The 26,679-nt window shown below is 45.2% G+C and overlaps 1 protein-coding gene across 1 annotated transcript in view; it reads right to left on the bottom strand.

Annotated features, from left to right (window-relative positions):
• The window catches only part of LOC147718790 (connector enhancer of kinase suppressor of ras 2-like), a 1,944,591-nt gene that overhangs the window by 449,851 nt on the left and 1,468,061 nt on the right, over nucleotides 1–26,679 (bottom strand). The window contains exon 16 of the mRNA XM_086967239.1: nucleotides 17,174–17,222. Within this exon, the coding sequence (XP_086823365.1) occupies nucleotides 17,174–17,222 (49 nt within the window). The remainder of the gene's footprint in view (nucleotides 1–17,173; nucleotides 17,223–26,679) is intronic.

Here is a 26,679-nt window from a genome sequence, read left to right as displayed (position 1 = left end):
GCAAGGCAGCACAGCAAGGTGACTTGCCGGCCTGCCCTGGGCCACTGAAGTCATAAATAAGGCCCTAGGTGACTATGTTATGTTATGTTGTTATGTTGTTATGTTAATGACTCTTTTATCGCGCATGACTCACCCAGGGGCATCTCAGTGCTTACCTGTGATTAGAGGTTCAGAACAACCAGGTTTTTAATTGTTTCCTAAAGATCAGGTACGTTGGAGATTTTCGTAGCATTACTGGAAGGGAGTTCCAATATTTTGGTGCTACAAATGAGAATGCTCTACCACCTGTGCGGGTTAGCCGTATCCGGGGAATGTTTAGGAGGGCAAGAGCGTTTGATCTTAGGTTGCACTTACTAACGTGCTTGACCAGTTTGTCCCTAAGATATGCTGGACCTTCACCTCTTAAAGCCTTGAATGACAGACAGCAGATTTTAAACATGGCGCATTTTTGGATTGGCAACCAGTGCAGTTGTCTGAGCAAGGGGAGGGATGGGGTTCCAGGGGGGCTAAAAGAATCAGAATGGAAGAGCCCCCGGCATTGAGGGTGCGTCTTAGTGAGTCGGTAATCGCCAGCATAGCTGTTTCCGTGCTGAAACCCCTCCGAAAACCTGATTGGGACAGGTCAAGTATGTTATTTGCTTCCAGGTATTGGCTAAGTGGAGTGTTTATATTTGCTTCCAGAAGTTTACCCGGTAAGGGCAGCAGGGAAATCGGCCTATAGTTACTTAATTCCAGTGGGTCTGCGGCTGGCTTTTTCAGGATCGGCCGCACAACGGCTTCTTTCCAGGCCCCCGGGATCAGACCAGTCTCAATTGAGGTATTAAAAATACGTTGGATTATTGGGGCACATAATGGGGAAACAAGGGCCATCGTACTAGGTGAACATATATCCTGAGGGGACCCGGATTTGGCAGCTGATAATAGTTTGCTTGTTTCTGCCATTGAGACATGATTGAATTGGCTGAGCATCACACTATTCGTTTTAAGGGGGGTTTGCAATTCATTATTTGATTGGATAATATTTATATCCACAACTGGGAAGTTTGCGTAGATTTTAGCGATTTTTTCATGGAAAAAGTAGGCAATAGAGTCACATAGTTCCTGGGATTCTGATGGCAGTTGCTTGCATACTGGAGGGGAGGCGAAGTCTCTAACAATATCAAACAGGGCTTTAGTAGAATTTTTTGAATTTTCTATTTGAGTTTGGATATAGCAACACCGGGCATTCTTAATTTGGTGATGATAGTGTGATAGCGCTGTTTTATATGTTTCCCTGTCTTCCTTGAGCTTTCTCTTCCTCCATTTCCTCTCCAGTACTTTACAAGTGGATTTCAAGGCTTTTAGTTCACTCGAGTACCAGGGGGTTGATGGACCTCTTTGTGCTAAAGTCACTTTTTTGGGGGGGATCACTGCATCCAGTGTTTTCGTTAGTGCTCCATTAAAACTCGCCAACATGGCAGAGGGATCCTCATCCGTCATATTCATTTTTATGACCTGTTCAATAAAGGGTTTGGCGAAGCTGTCCATTGTCAGTTTTTGCCTTGATCTTTTATATTTGCCCTTATTGTATGTGGGGTTTACCCTATAGTTTGGCCCTGATTGGAGATCAAGAGAAAATTGGATAAGATAGTGATCTGGCCAGGTTAGTAGGAGTGGTTGCAAAACTTTCAGCTGTTCTGAGTTCGTGAAAATAAGGTCTAAAGTGTGGCCTGCAGTGTGTGTAGGGCCTGACACCATCTGATTAAGACCCAGATCACCTAAATTTGAGAGGAGACCCTTCACCTCTGGGTTATCTTTGATTTCCCCGTGATAATTGAAGTCTTCTAGCAATACAAAATTCTTGGAGTTCATGACTTGCATAGCAATAAGTTCTGTCACAGTTGCGGCAAAGTTAGATTTGGATTTAGAGCCGGGCGGTTGATAAAGGAGGGCTCCATCCCAAGAGACTGTTGGGGATACTAGCACTTTAAAAATGTCTAGTTCCATCATTTCGTTATTTATAGATGAAGTCCAATTTATCTGAAGGTCTTTTTTATGTGCAATTCCTATGCCCCCTCCTGACTTTCACTTTCTGTCAAGTTGTATAAATTTGTAGTCTGTTGGAATCGCTATGGTAAAGGCTGGTGTATTAGTCGAGTTAAGCCATGTCTCTGTAAGGAAGCATAGGTCCGGTGAGAGGGTCGAAATCATATCCCAGATTTCTATTGGGTGTTTCGCTAGGGAACGAAAATTGCACAAAGCAAGAGTTAGGGTCCGTTCGTGGTTTTTTCGATCTGCCAATGATAGAGTCCTTGTCGGCAGACTGCCTTGTATGCTTTGGTATTGGCAAATACGGCATGAGAAGGGCCCTTCTAATGAGATGGGAGAGGTGCAACAGAATTTACCCACCTCGCAGACTTCTTTGGGCATAGTTCGCTTTATTTCCCGCAGTGTTGCACCCGAGTACACGTATGAGTCCGATGTATGGTCTCTCAGTATCGGAGTGTGTACATGGGCAGCATCTCCTGCCTCCGGACGCGGACTGGCGCGGACGGGCTTGCCTTTGGCGCGCCGCCGGCACGTCCGCTTCACGTCAGGGGAGGGGTCATATTTTTATGGGGAGATAGGCTAGGTGGAGTCCCGAGCAGCTAGTCCGCCGACCCTGCACCCTCCCAAGATGGCGTCTCCCTCTTGCCCGGTCCTTCCCCGTCTCCCTCTAGCCCCAAGCTCAGCTGAAACGGAGGAACGGGAGGATTGGGGAGGTCAGGTACGATTTCTGCATGCAAGTAAGCTTTCCCTTTAGGTGCGAGGACAAACAAGCGAAAGTGCAATTTTTTAAATAAAATCAAGAAATCTGATTTTTTAAGTAAAACTGCAGGTAAATTAAAATTAACGTACAAATGGGGTTCCGGCTTCCGCCTCATGAGTCCCCTCAAGGTGCAAACAACCCCCTATACAGTGCAAACAACCTTACCCAAAAGCCTCATTTTAATTTCAGGGGCTTGGTGAACATCTGATATCCCTTAACCCCTTTCAGATACTCTGGAGAAATTAAAATAGAAAAGCATGGAATAGGAAAATATATTTACAATATCTACAGTAAACAATAACTCCCCAGAAAGTTTCAGTTCCTGCCCCAGGAGGCCTGAAGGCTGTGCAGAAGCCTACCTGACTAAACAACTCATGTGCCATACCTCCGCTGGCACCACCTGGTGTGACTCATAGTCGCGGATTCTCGAGGTCCGACATTAATTGCCAATATGAGTCACAAGTTCTTTTGGATTTCAACATATATCACAATTGAGTGGGGGCTGGCCTGAGGCCTCAAGGCTAAGAGAAACTATTACTAGTAGGCTGCACCAGTGTTACTATTAGGAAGGACATGGCCAAAGTGAAGGCAGATAGCTCATTGGCAGGAGAAGAGGGCCCACCAGACATAAAAGCCATGTGTCATCAAAATAAAAAGAGGACAAGCGTGGCTGCCCTCCTCATGCCTCTGATGTTGTCTTTTGCCTCAGTGGTGGGATTATTTCCAGAATGCGATTAAATGCTGCAATATGGTTCTGGTACCCAAGCAGCTCTGTAGCACGTAACTGCATTGCATCATGGGTACTGCTAACATTTAAGTACATAACTGCTGCTCCCACGCACGGCAGTGGCTGCAACTTCCAATCGAATAGATGAGCATATTTGAAGTACCTTCCTGTATGCACAATCTATTGAAAAGATACTGTCTGCCAAAATGCATTCTTTGTTCTCAAGGGTCCAGTACTTAATATGGGTGCCAATGATACATTCTAAACAGTTATTACAAAGTGCGGCTCTATGTCAAAGGTAAAGGAGTTAATCATAACGTATCTGACATTTTCTATAATGTGTTTCCAGTAGCGTGTCGTCTTTTTTAGTATTTTGATAAGAAAGTGTGGGTCTCTGAGATAAGGAGGGTTCCCAGCACTTGCACACACAAATCACACTAATGTGGCATCACCAGTACGGATTTGTAAACGTCTTTAAATAGATTGAAACTGAAATTTCTGTGTTATCTCATAGGGTACACATCCGGCCTCTGTCCTGTTTTCTGTGCAGTCTTGAATAGCTAATATTTTTTTAAGTGAATGAAGTTCGCTTTCTGCAGGACGTTTTCAGATGCAGTATCCCAAGTAAGCACGGTCCAGATGTTCAAAGCGTTTTTGTTGTGGCAAACAGACCAATTCTCTGTTTTTGGAGTCCAAGATAGAGCTTGCAGTGCGGTTGACAGAAAAAAAACCTCCTCTCCTACGGGAGAGTAGTAGCCCACACTGGGTACCTTGCGGTCCCAGTGTGAAGAGGGGACCCTTTGATGAAGGATGTCTCCCTAGGGTGAGTCCTGATTCTCGTCTTAACCCAGCAGTGCTTCCAAGTCCCTTGCTTTCTTTAAAAAATAAATGTTTTCTTTGTTACCCCTTATTTGTACCATCCCCGTACATTATGTGAGATATATTGAGTGGAGTAGTATGTTGGGTGGTGATAAATACTCCAATTAAACTCCTTTTTTGTGAGATACAAAATAAATCTTTTGCCATGCCCAAACCTTTTTAAAACATATAAATCACCCCTAGGGTAGGCCCCTAACACCCCACGTGGCAGGCTGTAATGTACCTAAGAAGTAGTACATGTGATTTTAATTTTTACATGTCCTGGTAGTGAAGTGAAACACTCCTAAATTTGTTTTTCACTACTGCGAGTCCTACTCCCCTAGGATAGCATTGGAGTTACCTAATTACAGTTCATACGTTGTAATCTCCAAAAACAGGTAACCAGTTCATGTTTGTGGCTTTGGAATTGTAATGAAAAATTCTAACTCATGGTGAAGTCGGATTTTAAATTACAATTTTTAAAATGCCACGTTCAGAAAGTTGGCATTTTCCTGCCTTAGTCATTTAATGCCTTTACCATGTCTCTGGGCCACATGACTGGGTGTAGCTGACAGTTGGACTTTTTGTATTTCTCCTAGACAGCCACACGCAGTAAAGAGCTTAGGTGTGGTTGGATGGGCAATCAGTTGCATGATTGGAGGGTGGAGCTGACCCCAGTCCTACTTACACTTGAATACGCTGTGTCCTGATAGTACACAAAGGGCTGCATATCCCCTGTAGTTAGTCTAGAGACAGGACAGGGAAGGCATATGGCCTGGGAACTTCAAAATAAAGTTTCAGTTCCTGCCCCAGGAGGCCTGAAGGCTGTGCAGAAGCCTACCTGACTAAACAACTCATGTGCCATACCTCCGCTGGCACCACCTGGTGTGACTCATAGTCGCGGATTCTCGAGGTCCGACATTAATTGCCAATATGAGTCACAAGTTCTTTTGGATTTCAACATATATCACAATTGAGTGGGGGCTGGCCTGAGGCCTCAAGGCTAAGAGAAACTATTACTAGTAGGCTGCACCAGTGTTACTATTAGGAAGGACATGGCCAAAGTGAAGGCAGATAGCTCATTGGCAGGAGAAGAGGGCCCACCAGACATAAAAGCCATGTGTCATCAAAATAAAAAGAGGACAAGCGTGGCTGCCCTCCTCATGCCTCTGATGTTGTCTTTTGCCTCAGTGGTGGGATTATTTCCAGAATGCGATTAAATGCTGCAATATGGTTCTGGTACCCAAGTAGCTCTGTAGCACGTAACTGCATTGCATCATGGGTACTGCTAACATTTAAGTACATAACTGCTGCTCCCACGCACGGCAGTGGCTGCAACTTCCAATCGAATAGATGAGCATATTTGAAGTACCTTCCTGTATGCACAATCTATTGAAAAGATACTGTCTGCCAAAATGCATTCTTTGTCCTCAAGGGTCCAGTACTTAATATAGGTGCCAATGATACATTCTAAACAGTTATTACAAAGTGCGGCTCTATGTCAAAGGTAAAGGAGTTAATCATAACGTATCTGACATTTTCTATAATGTGTTTCCAGTAGCGTGTCGTCTTTTTTAGTATTTTGATAAGAAAGTGTGGGTCTCTGAGATAAGGAGGGTTCCCAGCACTTGCACACACAAATCACACTAATGTGGCATCACCAGTACGGATTTGTAAACGTCTTTAAATAGATTGAAACTGAAATTTCTGTGTTATCTCATAGGGTACACATCCGGCCTCTGTCCTGTTTTCTGTGCAGTCTTGAATAGCTAATATTTTTTTAAGTGAATGAAGTTCGCTTTCTGCAGGACGTTTTCAGATGCAGTATCCCAAGTAAGCACGGTCCAGATGTTCAAAGCGTTTTTGTTGTGGCAAACAGACCAATTCTCTGTTTTTGGAGTCCAAGATAGAGCTTGCAGTGCGGTTGACAGAAAAAAAACCTCCTCTCCTACGGGAGAGTAGTAGCCCACACTGGGTACCTTGCGGTCCCAGTGTGAAGAGGGGACCCTTTGATGAAGGATGTCTCCCTAGGGTGAGTCCTGATTCTCGTCTTAACCCAGCAGTGCTTCCAAGTCCCTTGCTTTCTTTAAAAAATAAATGTTTTCTTTGTTAACCCTTATTTGTACCATCCCCGTACATTATGTGAGATATATTGAGTGGAGTAGTATGTTGGGTGGTGATAAATACTCCAATTAAACTCCTTTTTTGTGAGATACAAAATAAATCTTTTGCCATGCCCAAACCTTTTTAAAACATATAAATCACCCCTAGGGTAGGCCCCTAACACCCCACGTGGCAGGCTGTAATGTACCTAAGAAGTAGTACATGTGATTTTAATTTTTACATGTCCTGGTAGTAAAGTGAAACACTCCTAAATTTGTTTTTCACTACTGCGAGTCCTACTCCCCTAGGATAGCATTGGAGTTACCTAATTACAGTTCATACGTTGTAATCTCCAAAAACAGGTAACCAGTTCATGTTTGTGGCTTTGGAATTGTAATGAAAAATTCTAACTCATGGTGAAGTCGGATTTTAAATTACAATTTTTAAAATGCCACGTTCAGAAAGTTGGCATTTTCCTGCCTTAGTCATTTAATGCCTTTACCATGTCTCTGGGCCACATGACTGGGTGTAGCTGACAGTTGGACTTTTTGTATTTCTCCTAGACAGCCACACGCAGTAAAGAGCTTAGGTGTGGTTGGATGGGCAATCAGTTGCATGATTGGAGGGTGGAGCTGACCCCAGTCCTACTTACACTTGAATACGCTGTGTCCTGATAGTACACAAAGGGCTGCATATCCCCTGTAGTTAGTCTAGAGACAGGACAGGGAAGGCATATGGCCTGGGAACTTCAAAATAAATTTCTAGAGACTTCTGCCACCTTCCAGAGAAAGGTTACCAGATATAACTATTAGACCCCAAACACCACCTCCTCAGTACACTTCTGTACCTGTGGACACTCTGCCAAGAAGAAGGACTGCAGTGCTGCTGAAGGACTGCCACTCTGCTGCCTTTCTATGCTGCTGCCTTGCTCCGCTGACCTGCTGCCTGATTCTCTTTTGCCTGGTGAGAACGACTGGACCTACACCTCTTGAACCCAGAACCTGAGGGTGACTCTAAGGGCTAATTTTCTGGCTTCCCGATTTTAGCCCCAGGGTCAGAAGGCTCCAACAACCTTGACCCAGTACCTGGATTCCGCCATCTGCAACTCTTGTGGATTGGAACTGTCGCAAAGACCCGCATCAAAGCCAGTTTCCACATTAGATCTGCTGCTGGTGATGTATCCTCGGTGCAGGCCCTCGCATCCTTCATCTATGGCAGCTGTGGCGATGGACTATGCATTACAGCCTCACAGTGCTTCAGAACCGACTAATCGCCCAGACTGCGTGAGAAGTCCTTGACTCGGGACTTCTCAATGTATGCCCTGGCTGACTGGATCCTCGATGACAATTCTAGACTTCACACCACAGACTCGCTGCATCTCGGAATCAATGCATCTCTTCGGATGCGCGATGCATCTTGGACACGGATCTTCACAACGTTCTGCAAACCATGATTTAAGGTGCTCTGTTCAGTGAGCCTAACTTGGTCTCTTGTACCGGCTCTACATTGCAGTATACGTAAACTTGTGACTTTGTCTCAGTACGGTGCGATCGGATTCAACAGTTTAATTTAATTTAATTTAATAACGATTTCTAAAGCGCCTGGTGACCCAAGGGCATCCCCGCGCTATAAGATTTGTGATCCTGTTGAGGGGGAGGGAGAGAGGAGAGACACTTATAGAGGGACTCTATTTAGGGAATAGGTGTGTCTTTAATTTCTTGCGGAATGCCAGGTAGTTAGGTTCAAGTCTGAGGGAGCGGGGAAGAGCGTTCCATCCAGCAGCTGCTTGAACGGAGAATTGTCGTCCTCCTGTGCGAGTCCTTTTGAATCTAGGAATGTTGGCCAGGTTCTCATTCTGGGATCGTAGGGATCTGGTTGCTGTGTAGGGGGTGATCATTTTGCTGAGGATCGCCGGGCCAGATCCGTTGGTCAGCTTATGTGTCGTGCACATGGCTTTGAATTGCACCCTTTGGCGCACAGGGAGCCAGTGTAGAGCTTTGAGGGCCGGCTTTGCGGACATTCTGGAGGGGAGGTTGGTGAGCAGGCGTGCCGCCGCGTTCTGTGTCCGCTGGAGCTTCGTTAGGGTGGCCTCAGGGGCTCCCAGATAGACCAAATTGCTGTAGTCCAGGCGAGACAGTACTAGTCCCTGGATGAGCAGTTTCCTGGAAGTAGGTGGCAGTGAGGGGAGAATCTTGCGGGTTGCCACTTAATGTCTTTTAGTATTATTTTCACTCAAATTTTGCAAATTGAATATCTCTGGCTCTACTGATTGGATGTTTGTTGTTTTGTTTTTGTTTTATTTATTAAAAAATACTCTATTTTCCTAAAGCTGGTATAGCTTTGTGATGTGTTTTCACTGTGTTACTGTTTGAAGTGTTGCATAAATACATTACACATTGCCTCTAAGTTAAGCCTGACTGCTCTGTGCAAAGCTACCAGAGGGTTGAGCACAGGTTAATTTCGTGTTTGCTTGTGGCCTCACCCCTAGAAAAATGGAGACGTTTCCCCCCCTCAACAAGTAACCTAATTTCTGACACTTACCAGCCCCAACCTGATTAGAACAAAAAGACTTTCTTTGACAACAAGACAGGAAGGTTCAACCCCCAGTGTACTGAATGCTGCAAGTAAGGGCATGTGAAGTGAGGCACCCAGTACCTCAAGAGGGCACAGTCCCCACTGTTGAGCAGACACTGGGGTTTGCCAGTGTAGCGCTTTGGGAGGCAGTGGTCCCAATTAGCAAAGGAGTGACAGCAGAGGTTATCTTAGTGTCCCTCGGTGAGAAGGAGCCCAAAATCCACATGCCTTCAAATACTTCCAAGTACAGGCAGTTAATCACCATCAATGGGCAGAGGAGTGGATGCCCTGAGGGACACAGGTGCCAGTATGACTACTATAAGGTGTCATCTGGAGTCCTCAGAGTAGGGAATCTCGTACACATGCCACCAGGTTGTAGTAGCAGACAACAGTGAAAGTCACAATCCAGTGGCTCTGGTTCCCTTTGAGTGGGGGTCTCATATTCTCTAATAGTAGCTGTGAGCCCTGCCATGCCTGTAGATTGTTTATTAGGCAGTGATCTAGAGGAAAACATTCTGGAAGGAAGTGGAGCATAGGTCACACCTAGAGATGATAGCGTTGCATGACTAGGTGCCCATGATCACATAAAGGCTGCCCATGAGGGGAGTCAAGGATGCCTGGAGCCTGGACAAATGGCCTAGGTAGCTTCCAAAAAGAGGTAAGGTGGAGGGCAAGTGAAGGAAAAAATTGGAGCAAAGAGGGAAACAAATAGCTAGGACGCCCTCCACTCAATAAGTCAACAAACTACTATTGTCCTAGTGTTCAAGGCAGTTACCGGTGCCGGTGTTCCAGGGCTGAGTGCATACCGGACTGTTCTCCTCTATTGGTAACAACTTAAATGGGGCACGAGGGGGCCTTTTGGGTGCATCTTTGATGAGAGATCTTCAAATTACAGGTACAAGACGTGTCTTTTTAAATGTAACCCTGATCTTTTGATGTTTGGTCTAGCAACAGTAACGAAGGGAGACTGGACCAAGCTCACCAATGGGGGCTGTTATCCTTTTAAATTCCTCTTTGCTGGTATGAGAGGCAAGGTTCATTGAAGGGTAATTATTTCCGTCCTTGCAGCATCACGCTGATTTGCTGCGCAGAATAGCATTGTGAATTGAACAGGGTAGGACAGCAGGTAACCTCGACTCTGTATGTTTTATGTTTTACTACAGCGCGCAAAGCCCAGTGTCCTTTGCAGTGGCATTGAAAGTGGTTTTCCCTGAGGAAATTGCCTGATAGAAACCAAGGCAATGAAACATGTCGGCTGTAAGTAGGGTGTGAATCGATTGGTAGTATTCAGATCCTCCTTTTTTTTCCTTTTTTTTTTATTGTTCAAATATGTACCGTATGCACCAAGAAGGAACACCATTAAAGAAATTGTCCCAGTTGCAGAGTATATTATATGTTAATTGTTAAATGTTGTACGTTGTGTTACATATAATTTGTGGTCACTGCACCACTCACTGTCTTTTCTTTGGGTTTAGGACACGTTTCCGTTATAGCTTGATGGCACCAATGATGATAACAGGGCCATCCTAGTGAGTACCAGCCAAGGGTCCCATTGGTGGTGCGCCCGTGAGGTGCCATCTCGCTTTCTCACCTTTTTTCTGTCGTTACACTAGGTGAATGTGGGTTTTGTACTTGTTTAAGTCTGTCTATCAGAGTTGGGCTATTTTTAACAGTGGCAGTAGACTGAGATATCCCCATCTCTAGATTCATTGTAAGAAGAGAGGTATGTTGTAATTTATGTACAACCAGAGATGCCTGCAGATCTTTGTATGGTATGGTAACTGCCTTGAACACTAGGACAATAGTAGTTTGTTGGAGGGCAAGTGAAGCCAACCCCTGAAACACCCATGGCACAGGAGGAAGAGGAACCTAAGGGCGCCACCCTGGAAACTACTGGGGAGGACATTTCTGCCCTTAGAGACCTGCCTGAGCTTGCTGGATTGCAAGTTGATGGTCGGCCAAACAAGGAGGAATTCTGTAAAGCAAAGGAGTGCCCAACTCTAGAAGGCTTGAGGCAGCATGACCACTGGTGACACCTCTGGAGATCACCTCATATATTGGGAGAATGACATCCTATATAGTGAACATAAGGTTCCTGAACCTGGGGCAACTCACGTGTTGGAGATTCCCAGTGCTAAAAATCCGTCCTACTGGGTCTGGCTCACAATAAACCCCTAACAAAACATCTGGGGCTTGTCACCCACTTTTGTTGGCTCTGAATAAAGACAGCCTCAGATACATTTTGCTGGTCCTGTCCCACCTTCCAGGCTAGAGAGAAAACAGTGAACAAGCTCTTTACTCTCCTGGTTCCCTTGCCTGTCATTGGCATCCCTTTTGAAATGGTGGGCATCATCATTGTTAGACCCCTGGACCCAAAATTGCCTTAAGTAACATTTTTATCCTGGTTTTGGTGGACCATGCAACTAAATGCCTAGAGGCCAGACCTATGAGATCTGTAACTGCACCTGTAGTGGCCAAGGTCCTGATAGGGATGTGTACCTAGTTGAGGTTCCTCAAAGAAGTAGTTTCCGTCAGGGGCATTGACTTCATGTCTGTGCCCATGAAGTCCATGTGAGATGAGTGTGGCATAACTTACAAGTTCTTACAAGTTCTCCACGCGCTATAATCTGCAGATCAATAGGCTCATTGAGAGATTCACCAAGACCTTTAAAGGGATGATTATGGGCCCTGCTTGAGCTCATTTTGGCAGAAGTGGGACATCCTCTTACCATGCCTGCTTTTTGCCTAGGTGGAGGTGCCAAAGAAGGGGGTTAGGTTCAGCCCCTTCAAACTCCTCTATGGCCACCCTGTTAGGGGACTTCTGAGCTTGGTGAAAGTGGGATGTGAGCAAGCTATGTAGTCAGCTACATGCTGGCTCACCAAAACTAGATGGAGCGCTTCTGGAAGAAGGCCACTGCCAATCTAGAATCCAGACAGGAGGTCATGAAGCTCTGGTGTGACATGAAGGCTACTCTGGTCGTGTTTCAACCTGGCTAAAAAGTGTGGAATATGGAGCCCATGGAGCCTTGGGCCCTACAAGACTACTGGTGTGGGCCCTACGAGGTGAAGAAGAGAAAGGGGGAGGTTAGCTACCTGATGGACCTCAAGACTCCCAGGAACTCCTTAATAGTCTGAATGGTAATGCCTCGAGCCACACTATGGGACATTTCAAGTCACTATGCTCCTTCTGACAGATGATGGGGTGGAAGACGAGAGTGAACCTCCCCATGACCTCCTATCCTGCAAGCAGCAGAATGGGCCAGTACAGGGTATCACCCCTATCCTACCCTGACCCCAGAACAGCAGAGGGACTGTTGCCAGTTGTTGGGGCATATTGCTTCACTGTTTTCCCTCACCCCTGGCCTAAAATGTGTAACCATGGCACAAATACTAGAGCCAGCATGTCTGTAAAGAACAACATTTACGGACTGTCTGACAAGGTTTGAGCTAGTATCAAGGACAAGGTATCCTAGATGCTTAACTTAGGGGTGACTGACCAGTCCAGTGGTCCCTGATCCAGCCCAGTGGTCTTGGTACCCAAAGCGCCCCACCAGGCATCACGCCAGAACTCTGGGCATGTGTGAATTATAGGGGGGCTCAATTAGGCAAAATTGGTACTCATCCCCTCCCCATGCTGATGAGCTCTTCAACAGGCTGGGAGCTGCCAAATTCCTGAGTATCTCCGAATTAACAACAGGGTACTGACAGATTGCCCTGACTGAGGGGGCTAAAGAGAGGTCAGTATTTTCTAATCCAGAGGGGCACTTCCCTTTCAGGGTGATGTCTTTTGGGTTAAAGAATGCCCCTGCCACCTTGCAGAGTTTGCTCAACAGGGTCTTAGTTGGGATAGGGGAATTCCGGCCTGAATAACTGGACAACATATCAATCATTAGCTCCAGCTGGGAGGAACATCTATTTTGCCTCCAGGAAGAACATCAGGTCCTACAACAGGCAGACCTGGCTGTTAAGGCCAGCAAGTGCCAGATAAGGCAGCAATCAGTGGCATATTTGGGCAACCTGGTGTGCTGGCACAAGGTGTTGAGCCATTTAAAGCCAACATAGTAGCCTGACCTGGGATCCAACAAGAACTCAGACAGAGATGAGTGCCTTCCTGGGCCTCACTGGTTATTACAGGAGGTTTGCCAAGGGTTATGTCACCCTTGTTGCCCCCTTGACTGAGCGTACTTCTACGAAGCAGCCCAAGATGGTGTTCTGGAGAAAGGCCTACCAGAAAGCCTTTGATACCATGGAGGAAGCCATGTTAATAGCACGTGTGCTCAAGGGCCCTGACTTCTACCAGGAACTCATAGTCTAGACAGATTCTTCAGAGCTTGGCATGGGGCAGTACTATCACAGTTAAATGAGGAGAGTATTCACAAGACAATTCACTCTGTCATGAAAACGGCCTATCTGTGTTAAATTCTAATTCAAGCTAGTACACGATAATACACCAATATTTCATCTATTCTACCAACATATATCACAGATTAGGCATCAAGTGCATCGACTCCTCCCTCTCCATGGCTAAGCAAGTCAACTCCGTCTCCTCCTCCTGCTACAACACCCTTCGCATGCTCCGCAGGATCTACAAGTGGATCCTGACCAAAACAAGAAGAACGGTGCCATAGGCCCTCATCAGCAGCAGACTGGACTACGGCAACGCACTCTACGCAGGAATCCCAGCCAAACACCTACAACGACTACAGCGCATCCAAAACGCCTCCGCCCGACTGATCGTCAACGTACCCCATCGCAGCCACATCGCCCCCCCCCTGAGAGACCTACACTGGCTCCCCGTTGACAAGAGGATCACCTTCAAGCTCCTCACCCACGCACACAAAGCACTCCACAACCCCGGACCAGTCTACCTTAACAGCAGATTCAGCTTCTACACCCCCACCCGCCAGCTCCGCTCCTCCAGCCTCGCCCTCGCCGCTGTCCTCCGCATCCAACGTACGACCTCCGGTGGCAGATCCTTCTCCTACCTCGCCGCCAAGACCTGGAACACCCTCCCTACCCACATACGGCAGACCCAAGACCTACTCGCCTTCAGAAGACTCCTCAAGACCTGGCTCTTCGAGCAGTAGCAGCACCCTCTCCCCTCAGCGCCTTGAGACCCTCACAGGTAAGTAGCGCGCTCTACAAGTACTTTGATTGATTGATTGATCAACGCATTTCAAAGGTTTCTTCCTGGTTTCACCATCTTTATCAAGACCAAAACATTAACTCTCATCTTCTTATATAATTATAATTATCTTGCACCTTCCGGGATTTCCCATCAAGACTTAGTAATTATCTTTAACAATGTCTTTTTTTCACTTTTATTCTCTCTGTTGTTTTTACTCCAGTACCGTTGTTCAACCTTTGTACTCAAATTATCTCTTTACAAAGGCCTCTTAATGTTTATTATTTGTATATTTACTCAACAAATGCTCATATTTAAGCGATCTGTGGCTCAAGAATTGTGTCTCAATATTATTGTGTATTCATTCTTTCGATTGCCGCTTATCCGCGTCCGGTCTGTTCCTAAAGTTTTTTCATATAATAATGCATCTCCCATAACCACATGTAGAAAACTAACGTTCAAAGTGGGCAGCAATTTTGGGAAAATGCCCCAGGAGATGCTCTGCGGATCAACACGTAGAATAGAGATAAATGTATTAAATCTGTAAAAATTGAGCTAAGCGACTATAAGTCATTTAAGATATAGCTGAAATGTACAATCTAGCCTATACAGTTCAGAGAACACGAGAGGTGCAGAGAGGCCAACTTCCTGGAGTACATTCCTCACCCTTAGTGATATGAAGTAATAGATAATATAGACCAAATGAATGTACCTGAGTTGTATTATAGAAATAATTTGCTGAATATTTAGGAATTGTATTTGGGTTACTGATCTGTCATTCTGCATTTAGAACAGTAGACTGTTCGTTTCTGTCCTTTTCTTCCTAGGAGTTTTGCGGCCAATCTATGGAAGAATAATATCAGCACGTAGAGCCAACACACCAGGGAAATAATCACCACACAGTGCCAGGGTCATATGAAAGAACTTCCAGGACCACAGATATGGCAGTGCCACTGTTTTAGCCTTTAACCCACAGTAAAATCAAAAACAATTCCTTCATGGGTCAGCTGTAACAGTGTCCACTAGGAAGGTAACTCATCCACAAGCAATATTCAAAAGACCACCCATGACTTTCAAAGAGCAAGAGCATAGAAATTGAAAACCCAAGAAAGATTACTTATGAGCACAACAGGGAAAGGAGCACAACACTCAGTGAAACATCACTGTCATATTGAAAGACCTCATGCAGCCAGCTATCTTCCTATAAGAATTCAAGCTTTCTTGAGAGGTTGGAGCAGCAGCCTTAACGGGCGTTGTCACCAGACAAAAAGTCCTAGTCATCTCTACCTGTTGATCTCCACTAAAGCCATCAAGAGGAAGCAGGGTACCTGCATGCTCAGCACCATTGACTTCTTCCGGTGGAGGCAGGGATCCAGGGTGCCTTACTTCACAAACTGTCATAGGAACAGCAGGACTTTCCTATTTCTGAGATCAAAGATCAAGACCACTCATCACTCGCCCTCAGAAATGCTGCAATGTCCCAAAGGCGAGCCCTGTAGACCATATTCTTTTCATTGGACATGCTGATCATATTGTTTATAGAACACACCCAATAATTTGTGTGTATCTGAAGTACAAGAAGGATCATGGACAGAATATCCAACCCGGGGATCTGTGTTTATGGAGGAGGGACTGTGATTCAATAGTCACTCCTTTATGAGACACCGGTTGAATGAGAGAGACAGTGAAGCAAAAGGTCTTACTATCATAGAAAACTTTAGTGTATTTATTTATTGACTAATTCTGCAAAACCATCCAATACTCATATTGGGCATTAATACAAAGTATTTACTAGTTTAAAACTTTTAGAAAAACTCAATATGCTACAGATACATAAAGTTCGGTGAGTGGAAAAGGTCAATTAGAATATGGGAAAGCCTTCTACAGCTCAATAAATGCTTGGCATTAAAGGAGGACCAAAATAGGATAAGTGTGGAAGTAAGCAGCAGTGCCTGTGTGTTTAGTGTAGAAGTATTACCCAACATGATGTCTTTTCCAGATTATGTGTATTAATTTATAAAAGAACGAGTGCTGGCATCCAAAGCTATGCTCAGAAGTCCTCGGTTGGTACTCTTAAATGTTGGCACTCCAAATACAATGGCTGCATAGCCTTAAATCCACCTCATGCCTCTTTAATCCACTGCCAGACACTCCCTACCCCTTTATCTTACTCTCACAGGTTCATGCTTTCCCCCTTTGTGGTGGTTTTCTGTCTTTCTCTTTCTTCTTTCCCTTTTGTGTGTGTGTTTGCCCCTCTTGCTCTCGGTAAATGTCTGATGAAGAAAAATACGTTCTGGTCCCCATAAATGAATGCTGGTGGGCCTAACCTGCCACCACCGGCTCAAATTAAGCACTGGTAACTAATCAACATACCTCACAGAGATGGGTGCAGCTGAGGAGGGTCTAGCAGGGCTTGGAGGTGTGCCAGAGAGGGTATAGAGGCTTCCTACCTGACCCCAGGTTGCTCTGTAGACAACTGCAAGACTCCAATCCTGCTAGCCAGACGGCTACCTATTCTGCAGAGACAAGTCTATTCATATGTCTCTTTCCATTATCCTTCTCCTAGGTTTTCTGCGTATTTGTCCTATTTTAGGCTGTGGTTTGGCATGAGAGGCTCGGGGTGAACCGAACAGTCGTCTTGAATTCACAACATCACTGTGGTGGAGTTAGGTACCTTGACAGCAACAAATAATGTTTACATTAGCAATGACGAGTTAAGGACCATAGTAAAAAATATGAGCTTCATATCTAAAGGTGAATATGTATCTACACAAATATGAGGAACACATGGTGGGAAGTTTTTTCAGAGCTTGTATTTCTGTTAAAGCTATCAGACATGTTTTATTACTTTTTATGCTGGCTGTGATTGTGGATTTTGCAATAACATATTGACAACTGGATTAAAATTAACCAGCCTTAAAAAACAGATTTACTGTAAATTTGTGAATTGGAAATTTTACTTAAAGCAACGAAGACAAACAGTCAGAAAAACACGTACCTTCCTCATGGATGAGCTTCCTTGGCGGTCGGTGGCAGAACCTGCATACCTAGAAAAACATCCACACATTAGGAGCATGAACCAGGTCAACAAGAGAAATCAATTTAAAAGAATGAAAGAATGTAATCAAAGATGAAAGGTTATTCGTAAATCATGAAAGGGATTACGACAATCTGTGCCTGCGAGATTTCAAAAACGTGTTTAGGGAGACAGAGGCTAAAATATTTCACGTCTGCAGATCTACTGCTTCTGCTTGCGGTACTTTGTAGGGTCAATAAAAAAAATTGCGTGGGCGTTATATCTTTTTGGTTAGATCAAAGACTCCTGTTATTTGATGCTTTTCTCGGGTCTTTCCTGTTTGTTTGTTTTTCGTTCAGAGGCAGCAGCAGCAGAATGCGTTTGTGCTGGCATAAATATCACACATGGGCCATCTTTGTCAAAGGGTAGTATTCCTCATTTTCTACCAATGAGAAAGTGTGGCCGTTATTGGCGTTGACGTTACGCAATAGCATTGCTCGCCTCACAGGACTGGCGGGTACAGTGTTTCAGGCGGAGAACAGATCTTTTTTAAAGTATTTTTCTGTGCCGTGCTGCACTGTTTCACGCTTGTTAAGGCAGTTTTGTGCGCCCTCATAATCTCTTTGACATTTGATGCCTCCCTAATGTGCAATGTGGCGGCAACTTTTCCCTCCTTTTTATGCTGAAATAGCTCAAACACTGTCTGCCGCAGACAGACAGTAATGGCAGGAGAGAGTCGACGCGCCGACATCTCACCTCCAGTACCTTCCTGTCTGGGGTTTCCTCAGAAGCGAATTACCACAGCCCCAGGAGCCCTCAATAAAGTGTTGAGACACACTTAAATGAACGTCTCGCTTACATCATTTCTGCGGAGCCTGTACACAGACTGTGTGTTTGTGACATGCCTCTCAGCCCTTCCTTTCACGGAGGCAGCGCACCTACCGCCAGACACACGGGAAACGCTAATGAGCAGCAGTGTGAAAGCAGGTGTCATTGAAGGGAGGGGGTGAACGTGCCACAGCTGCAGCGTTCAACATGTGACACCCGGGCAAGACACGTTATATAGAGAAGCACAAACTTTAACAAGGAGGAGGTCCCCAGTTATTGAGTTGACTCTCTACCACAGAGGTTCTTAACCTTCTGATTTGAGTGGACCTCCAAATAATCATTACTGGAAACCGCGGACCCCCACTGAATCATTATTGGAATCCAGGGATCCCCTCTGAGTCATTACTGGAAGCAGATAATCATGGCCTAAAAATATTGGTGATTTGGACTGCAAAATAGTACACAAACAAATACCCAAAATATTAGAAGTTTAATTCACAGACAAATCTAATTTTTTTTTCTTTTTATGAAAAGATTGGAGCTTTTCTAAATTCTGTTGAGGACATCCATAGTCCATACTATATTCTATTTGATGCACCCTAAATCAATCTATTCATACTAACTACATTTTTAGTCTTCAATTTCACATTCCTGCACGTTTACAGAGCGATTTAAAATTCTCAATTTTCAATTTTGCTTCTTTATTCATACACACTTTATTAATCTGTTAATATTATTTCTTTTTCTAAGCAATCTTGGACACCCTGAGGACATTTTGCATACTCCAGGGGTCCCTGGACTGCAGGATAAGAACCATTGCTCCACAGGACCTAGAAGGACAGCAGTTCCTTATTAAAATACACTATCAATTAATATATGATCTGATTCCCTCCAAAAACCATGCTTTGCATTTCATATTCCACAAAGGCAATCTAGCGCCTTCCTTAAACATGTTGCATACTGTTTTGCCTCATGACGCACTCATTTGCTTTTCCCTTGGGACTTTTAAGGTGACAGCATCTCATAATACACGTCTCTTTGTCTTAGCTAAATTTTTTATTTTCTCTGTACAGGCTAGGAAGATCTCAAGTCATGCCACATGCCTCCCAATTGACAAAACATCCATTAATTCAAAGGCAAAAACAATAACCCTTCTGAATATAGGAGAACTCACCACGCTTTTATCCCCCCCTATCAACATTATGGACCTGCAACTGTCATATCCCATCTCTGCAGGTTCTTAAGGCATTCCAGCCAAGATCCTTTCCTACTAGTTATACTAAAAAGCACTTTGCATCCATTTTTTCTGCTTCATGGAAAGTTTTGCACTGATTAGTCGAGCGAGGGTCTAGAGAAAGTGGGCTCCCAAAATTGCGATTTCCCCTCTTAATTCCCACAAGAAATTTTGCTCTTCAATACATAAAAACAGCTTCAAAGATTACACAAAATATGGCAGAAACTCTTAACTTTACTTAGGAAGCATGATTTTTGTGATTTTGTGAAAATCCATTCAGCTGTTTTCAATAAACTGGCGTATAAAGAAGGGTTAAGGTAGGGCAAAACGGGGTTAACCATCCAAAAAATGGAGAGTTATCTATTTCGGTACCACAGTACCAGTATCAGTCCAGTGGTACCAAAATAAACTGATTACCTGGCCAAAACAGCGGAGAAAATGTTGCAATCACCATTAAAGGACTTGAATCCTGAAACAGATTTGAAAAGGGTCTATAAAGCGGTAGGGTGAGTAAACCCTGACACCCAGGCCCATGTAGAAGAGGGAGGGGTCCCCAGCAATGGAATTACATATTTTTTTATTTTGGCACTTGTATCACCATTCTACAGCAAGACCAAGCTCGAGACTCCCATGTAGTCCTACAGCACTCCTCGACACTGTGGTTGTACATCAGTATTCAAAATAATAACTCAAAAATGTTTGTGTTCACTGGGGGTTGGCTGTACTAGACTCAGTGCCTATGCTCCAGCAAAGCCCTGCACCCAACAATCTGCAAGCATCAGATCTCCACTGCACACACTTCTCAGCCATGAGTACGGCAAGAATGACACCCACCCTTCAACAAGAGGCAAAACCACAGTATGCACTACACAGTCTTCGGACAAACACAGTGGAATTTATCTGCAAGGCCTGGTGTCACACCTGATCTTGCATTCACCATTAAAACGTATCTTTTCCCTTCACTTTAGCGACTCTTCTTGTCATTAGCCTCCATGTTTCTGCCTTAGCGCTGGGACACCTCTTTGCTGAGGCAGCTGTGCGCTATACAAAACGTGCTAACATTACATAACATAACATATATTAAGGTTTGGCAGTAGGCTTTCCCTATGTCTAGACCCTGTGGTCAACACTGTTACTCTAACCACCTGAATGAAACCAGGAAGGACTACATGTCGCATGGATTCACAGGGCTCTCACAAGTTTTACAAATGGTGACAACCATCCTGACTGTTTTGAGTATACGATCCTTGTTGTCGGTAGCATGCTTGCATGTAGGCATTTTCGCCCTGCACTCAGACACCTATCAACCTTCATACATGCTTCACTCACCCTGCACAAAGAACACTCACACCATTCTCCCTGCACTCATACACAGCCGCCACACCTCTTAACTTATTACTAATTAGTGGAGAAGTGTGGCTCAGGGGTTAGAGGCGGCAGACCTGGAGCTTGAGTTCGGCCCGGGACCAGGGTTCAATTCCCCGCCTCGGCGGGTCTTGGGCTCAAAATCCCACGGACTCGTTAATTCTGGCTCCGGTGCCTTCTCAACTCACGGGTTCACACTCTGCGACTCTGGGCAATAGCTTGCTTAATCTCCACAACAGCCCCTCGCGGTGGGATGCCTGGCTTTCACCTTGTGGATACCCTGCCAGGGTTATCTCACAGGGGAATACCAGGACGGGTTCCCTAAGCAAGCGCTGAGATGCCCCAGGGTAAGTCATGCGCTATATAAGTTTCATTCATTTCATTCATTTCATTTCACTAATCCCATTGGTGAAGCCTAATGCATTTAACAATGCTTGTTATCTCTCTTCAGCTGCATGTGAATAGAAGTCATCTTGGTCCGTGTTACAGCTTTTTGTGGGTACATGTGTAAATCGAAGGGTGTTGTGTGTCGATTTAGATTCAGATTTAGATTCCGTGTAAATTTCCCGATTTATGCCCTTATGTAGGTACAATTCACATTGCCCTTATTTAGGCATAGAAATCTAGCCCTTATTTAGGCATTGCTCATGCTAACCAAATACATGCATGGCCACCTACATCCGTTGATCTACGTCACAACGAGTGCTTGGAAAACTAGACTCTTATGCCTTTAGGACTTCCCCTTGCTTGGATATTGATTTCTCCAAGAACTCATTTATTATGCATGAACATCTATTCCTTAGGGGTTTATTCATGACGTTCTTATGCCTGACTTTTACATCAATACTGGCATTCCTGGAGTGAGGAGCCAAGATGGCGACCGGAGCGGACCTGTAGGCTCCCGGCTCCGCCAGTCCGTTTTTGCCGTGCCGACATCCTGATCACAATCCTGGCACACTCGACGGCAGACTGTGTGCGAAACGGCGCTGATCACGGCGGTGCTCTCCCGGACCCAGGACCTGCCCGGCAGCCGAAGAAATCTGCCTCCCAGCTCCCGGCCTTGTCCCCGCTTCTGTGAGCTCCTCCTTCCGTGCCTCCTGAACCTGATGCCGGCCGGAGTGCTCCGCCGGCGCAGACTGTAGTGGAGCCGGAGTTGCCCCTGCGAGGCGCTGCCCGAGCATAGTCACCTGGGATGGCGCGACGCGGGCAGAGAGAGGGCAGTGTTTACGGAGCCGTGGACCCCCATCATAGCGGAGCCTTTGTTTGAGGCGCCAGGTACGAGGAGAGGACGGTCCGGCCATTTTGAGTCGCACTTCGTTTGTTGACCCCATGCCTCGCTACCCGGGACTGCCAAGTGGCGTCTAACTGACATGCATTGTCTTGGGGCACGGAGCGTAATACTCAGTCAGCGGTAACAAGGGGGTGCGCTGGTGCTCTCCTGAAACCGGTGCCCGTCGTGGAACCTGGTCGAGATGGCTCGTTGCGCCGCCGTGTTTTGTGGGGAACTGAGCCCTTTCAAGCCAGAGACCAGTGCCGCCCTGGCTATAGGGGAACCCGAGATTCTGGAGATCCCCCGGGGACACAAGACCCAGGGACTACAGCCTGTGATTTCTCTCGGCGCTGTCCTGTCAGCCCTGCGTGACCTCCGCTCAGAAGTGCGACACTGCTACAGAGAACTGGGGGACAAGCTGGACCGCATGACATCTACGTTGGGCCGGGGCACCGATGCCTCGAAATTGCACAGCTGCCGCCTGCCATTGCCTACAACGAATGGGGCGCCGACGATCTCTCCTGCATGCTGCACATCTGAGCTTACTGACTATCTCGCTGACGCCCAGGATTACCAGCCTGACGACTCCCCTCGGAACACTTTGTTTCCCCTCCAGGAGATGTGTGCAACATTGTGGCCAGACTCTCTATTGTGGATGCCTCGAGAACTGCTTGCAGCGTCGTGGCTGCCTTCTCTTCCTGCGCTGCGCCTCTTGCCTATCCTGATTAAAACATCGTGTACTCCTGGTGTACTTATGGAACGTTCCGCTGCACTCAACGGACTTCCTGCTGTCTCATCGTGGCCATTTTGTGCTCCCTTTTTGTTGTCCTCTGTCCTCTCGCCATTTTGCTCCTTTGATCTGTGGTGGGCGGGCCTCCCTTGGGCAACGCGACTGAGTGAATATCCGCATTCGGGTCAGGGCTAGGCTGCCTTTCCTGATGTTGGCTGCTGGGCTGGTGGGCCGGGAATTGGGGCTGTATCATGTGTCCAGTTTACTTGATCGCTGTTGATTAATGCTTCGCTCCTATAATGCCTTAATGCTTGCCGCTTATCCTGACCTTGGGGTGGAGGATGTATTACAACTGGCGGGGACCGGTTTGCCTGGAATTGAACCTCCTCCCTCCCTCCTTTTTTGTCTTTGAGAGTTGAAGATTAGGGTGTCCTTCTCTCCTCTCTATATCACATGGTACGTTTTGTTTTCCTTTTTCTTATCTTCTCTTCCTTTCTCTCTCTTCCTTTCTTCTCGCTATATTTCTCTTACTCCCTATGTCACTGGATTATACTTCTTTAACCTTCCTTCTTCTCCTTCCTTAATTTTTCTTTCCTTCCTCTTTCTCTTCCCTTCTTTACTTCTTCTTCCTTCTAAATTTCGGGTTTATTGGGGCGACAGACACTCTGCTAGGGGGGGGGGGCAGGCCGTAGCCTCTGCATGTGTGTAGGGTGGGGGGTTATATTTAGTTTTAGTTAGTTTCTATGGTGCCTATGTATGATCTTCTCTTATGATTTTTTCTTTTTTCTGTTTTGGGTCTGTGTTAAGGATTAGTGGGGAGTGGGTAGCGATGTGGGTGGTACATAAATGCGAACTGACTCTCCTGCTGCTCTACACTGTACCGCCGATTAGAAGGGGAGTCCTCATTATTGATGCTACTTCTTGATGCTGCCTGCCCATGTGCTGTAGTTAATATACGGACTCGATTCTCCTTGGTTTATTCTTCATTGTTTTATCTTTAGACTAAAACTCTAAAAATCTAAACCTTCACTGCTCCTCCTCCCTAGCGCCACTATTCCGTTCAGTGTACCTGCTGTTCATTATTGCTATATTGCCTGATGTCGCTGGGGGAACGTATTGCTTACTTATGTGCTAAACAGTATTGTGGCCGGCCCGATGGTTGTAGGCCCGTATTTGTACCACTCTTCATGCACAATAAAGGTTTTCCAAAAATTTAAAAAAAAATAAAATACTGGCATTCCTTAACACCTTCAAGGTATAAATATGCCTTCACTTGCCATGGCAAACTACGGTTCGGTCCTCGGTTTGACTGCCCACTTACACAACGCGGCTCGCCATGGCAAGTTCGGAAGGAAGTGCAGTCCCCAACTGACGCACTGAGCATCCTCCTCGCCGAGAATCCAGTCCGTGTTTCCGACTCCCCTTGCGGGCTGTTAGAGATTGAGACCCAGGAAAGAGATTCCAACCTCTCTCATTCTAAGGTATGGAGCAGACTAGAACCTAGAGGGACTCTTGGCAACTATAGTTAAACTAAACTACAGCTAAACAGCACCTGCTTCTTCCCTCGTACTACACTTAGGTTAGGTACACTGGGGTAGGATTATTTTAGAAGCACCAGATGAGTATTTTAGCCTGTGTTATTTATGTATGCATTTTTATGAATATATGTCATAGCTACAGACAATGCTATTGCAGTATTATTTGATCCTACTGCTAACGCTGTACGTATTACACTTCGCATTCTGGCTTACCATTGTAGCAGTTCATGTCTCTTGCATGAGAAATAAGACTGTTCAAGAAACCCTTTTTATTGAAACGCCTGTGCAACTCTGCAGAAACGAAGCATGCACAATTGACTGAGTGAAATGGTTATCTATTGTTGCCATGATTCTGAGATTGTTCCGAATTTAAGGGAAACAAAGTTGGCATGTTTATGCGGTTGTCAGAAACTAATCCCTTCTTGTTCATTTGAGAAGTTTCTAGTGACCTCTGAGTTAGCTGGCACACACAAGTAATTAGGTTTAATGTACTCAATAGAGACATACTGACCTCAGTGCTTTGTCAAAACCATAGTGTATATCATTCCAATGTACAGAGCCTATCAGGGATATAGGAACTACACTTCAAGGATGGGTACATAACTAGACCTGGTGCAGGTCTGCGCACCTGGCTTGCCAGCAGCACCTCGAAGACGTGTCAAAGGCAAGCCTGTCTGTGCTGTTCACCCACTGCCCCTGCACAGCACCACCAGCCATGGGGTATGTTTCAACTTCAGTCTAGATCTGAATACAAAGGAAAATGTCAATGACGGTGTAAATATTCTCGAGGCGCCTTATTTAAGATTAAAAATTCCACAGAAAGTGGAATTTGGTTTGCCCTGTGCAGAGGATTGGGAGAGTAAATTAAAAAAAAAAATCTGGTGGACGTTCCCTAAACAATGAGGGTTTCGTATTTGCTCATGCTGTGGGTTGTTACTCCTCCAAGATTGAATTTATTTGTACTTTGCTGAATGCATGCTCTTTGATGAAACACACAATAGATGTATGTTACCGGATTGCATATGAAAAATTAGATGTGTTTTTGTCACGGAAGCCTGGAATTTGACAGAGTCAGCCCCTGTTTTGGATTCCCACTGCCCCCCAGGCTATAAAATTATTTACTTATCATGTCCTGTGAGAAAAGGTGGCGGCCTTGCAATTCTAAATTATGAGGACACGAAAGTTAATATTCTTAATCACCATTGAGCAGAGCTACAAGATTCTACTGTTAAGCTCTCAGGAAAATCCTAAATTGTTGGTATTTTGTGCTATCACCCTCGGGAACCAGGCCTGATTTTACAGATTCTTCAGCTGATTTTCTGGCCCCTTAATAATCCTCACTCTACATTTTTTACTCTAAGCAATTTTTATGTTTGGGCCGAGCTCCCTAACAACGAAGCAGTAACAGCCTTAATTACCTCCTTGACTGCTTTTAACCCCTTTGATGCTCATCACGAGATCAGCTCGTCATGAGGTACATCTCTCGTACACTCATGATGAGCTGAGCTCGTCATGAACAATGGGAATCTATTTTTGTCAGCGCAGAGGGTAAATCTGCACCGCACCAATGGTGTTAAACTCATTCAAATAATAAGGGCCATTACACCTCAACATGGTCATAGGCTTGTCCTAATTTTTGCTCCATATAATCTGATAGAATCTGGTTGATTATGGTCAGTTTCAGCCAGGGTTGTTGTAGGTGGAGCCTTTGGCAAGTTACATAAAATAGCCTAGGCTCCTTCTCGCCCACTGGCTTAATTGTCAATAAATGAGATTGTTAATTGGAGTAAAATAGCTTTTATATACAGGAAGCTTCAATTGATGTAGGTTATGAGAACTCTTCAGTCTGGATAACTATGACCCTAGATTCGCTCATTTCACAGTTTTACATTCCCCCATCAACCACTTGGTTTGATGCCGCAAGGCTAGGGGCGTAGCATAGTCAGTTAGATTGAGGAGGGTGTGAGCCTCAGATTTCCCAACAATCACGCTGGCATGTCTTGTTAAAGTATATTATGAGAAGTAAGACTCCAGTGGGGCTTACGAGGCAATGGAAAGAAAGAGAAGAGCAGATTGATAGGGGTATTTACATCACAATAGTTTTCAAACTAGCTAAGTATAAGGCAGAGAGTGAGTGTGTGTGTGTGTTTTTGTCAGTGTGGGCATGTAAAATTCCTGGGTGAAATCAGATAGACACCTCACCATACCAGACTGAAAGGACTTGTGCCCTACTATTTGCTGCAGAATATATTTTTTAGGGGGTGTATAACACCCCAAACACCTCCCCTAAAGCAATGCTCCTGCACAGTGCATGAGGCCAAAAGTAGCTGTAAAACATTAGAGGGAAATTGTGGGCTGCTAATGTCCCAGAAGACAAAGCAGAATGAAAGGTGACTTTAAATGAGCACAAGAAACTTTTTCAATCTATTAAAGTCAAATACTATGCAGATACAATCCTCTCTACTTGCAAAGCCACAAGGTAGGAGTTCTCTATTGTTTGATCGATGTCTGCTCCAGCTTGTG

Source organism: Lissotriton vulgaris, chromosome 4_1 (genome assembly GCF_964263255.1).
Source record: "Lissotriton vulgaris chromosome 4_1, aLisVul1.2, whole genome shotgun sequence".
NCBI classification, from domain to species: Eukaryota; Metazoa; Chordata; class Amphibia; order Caudata; family Salamandridae; genus Lissotriton; species Lissotriton vulgaris.
Note: the sequence above shows the minus strand (reverse complement) of the source record. Positions and strands in the feature narration are given on the sequence as shown.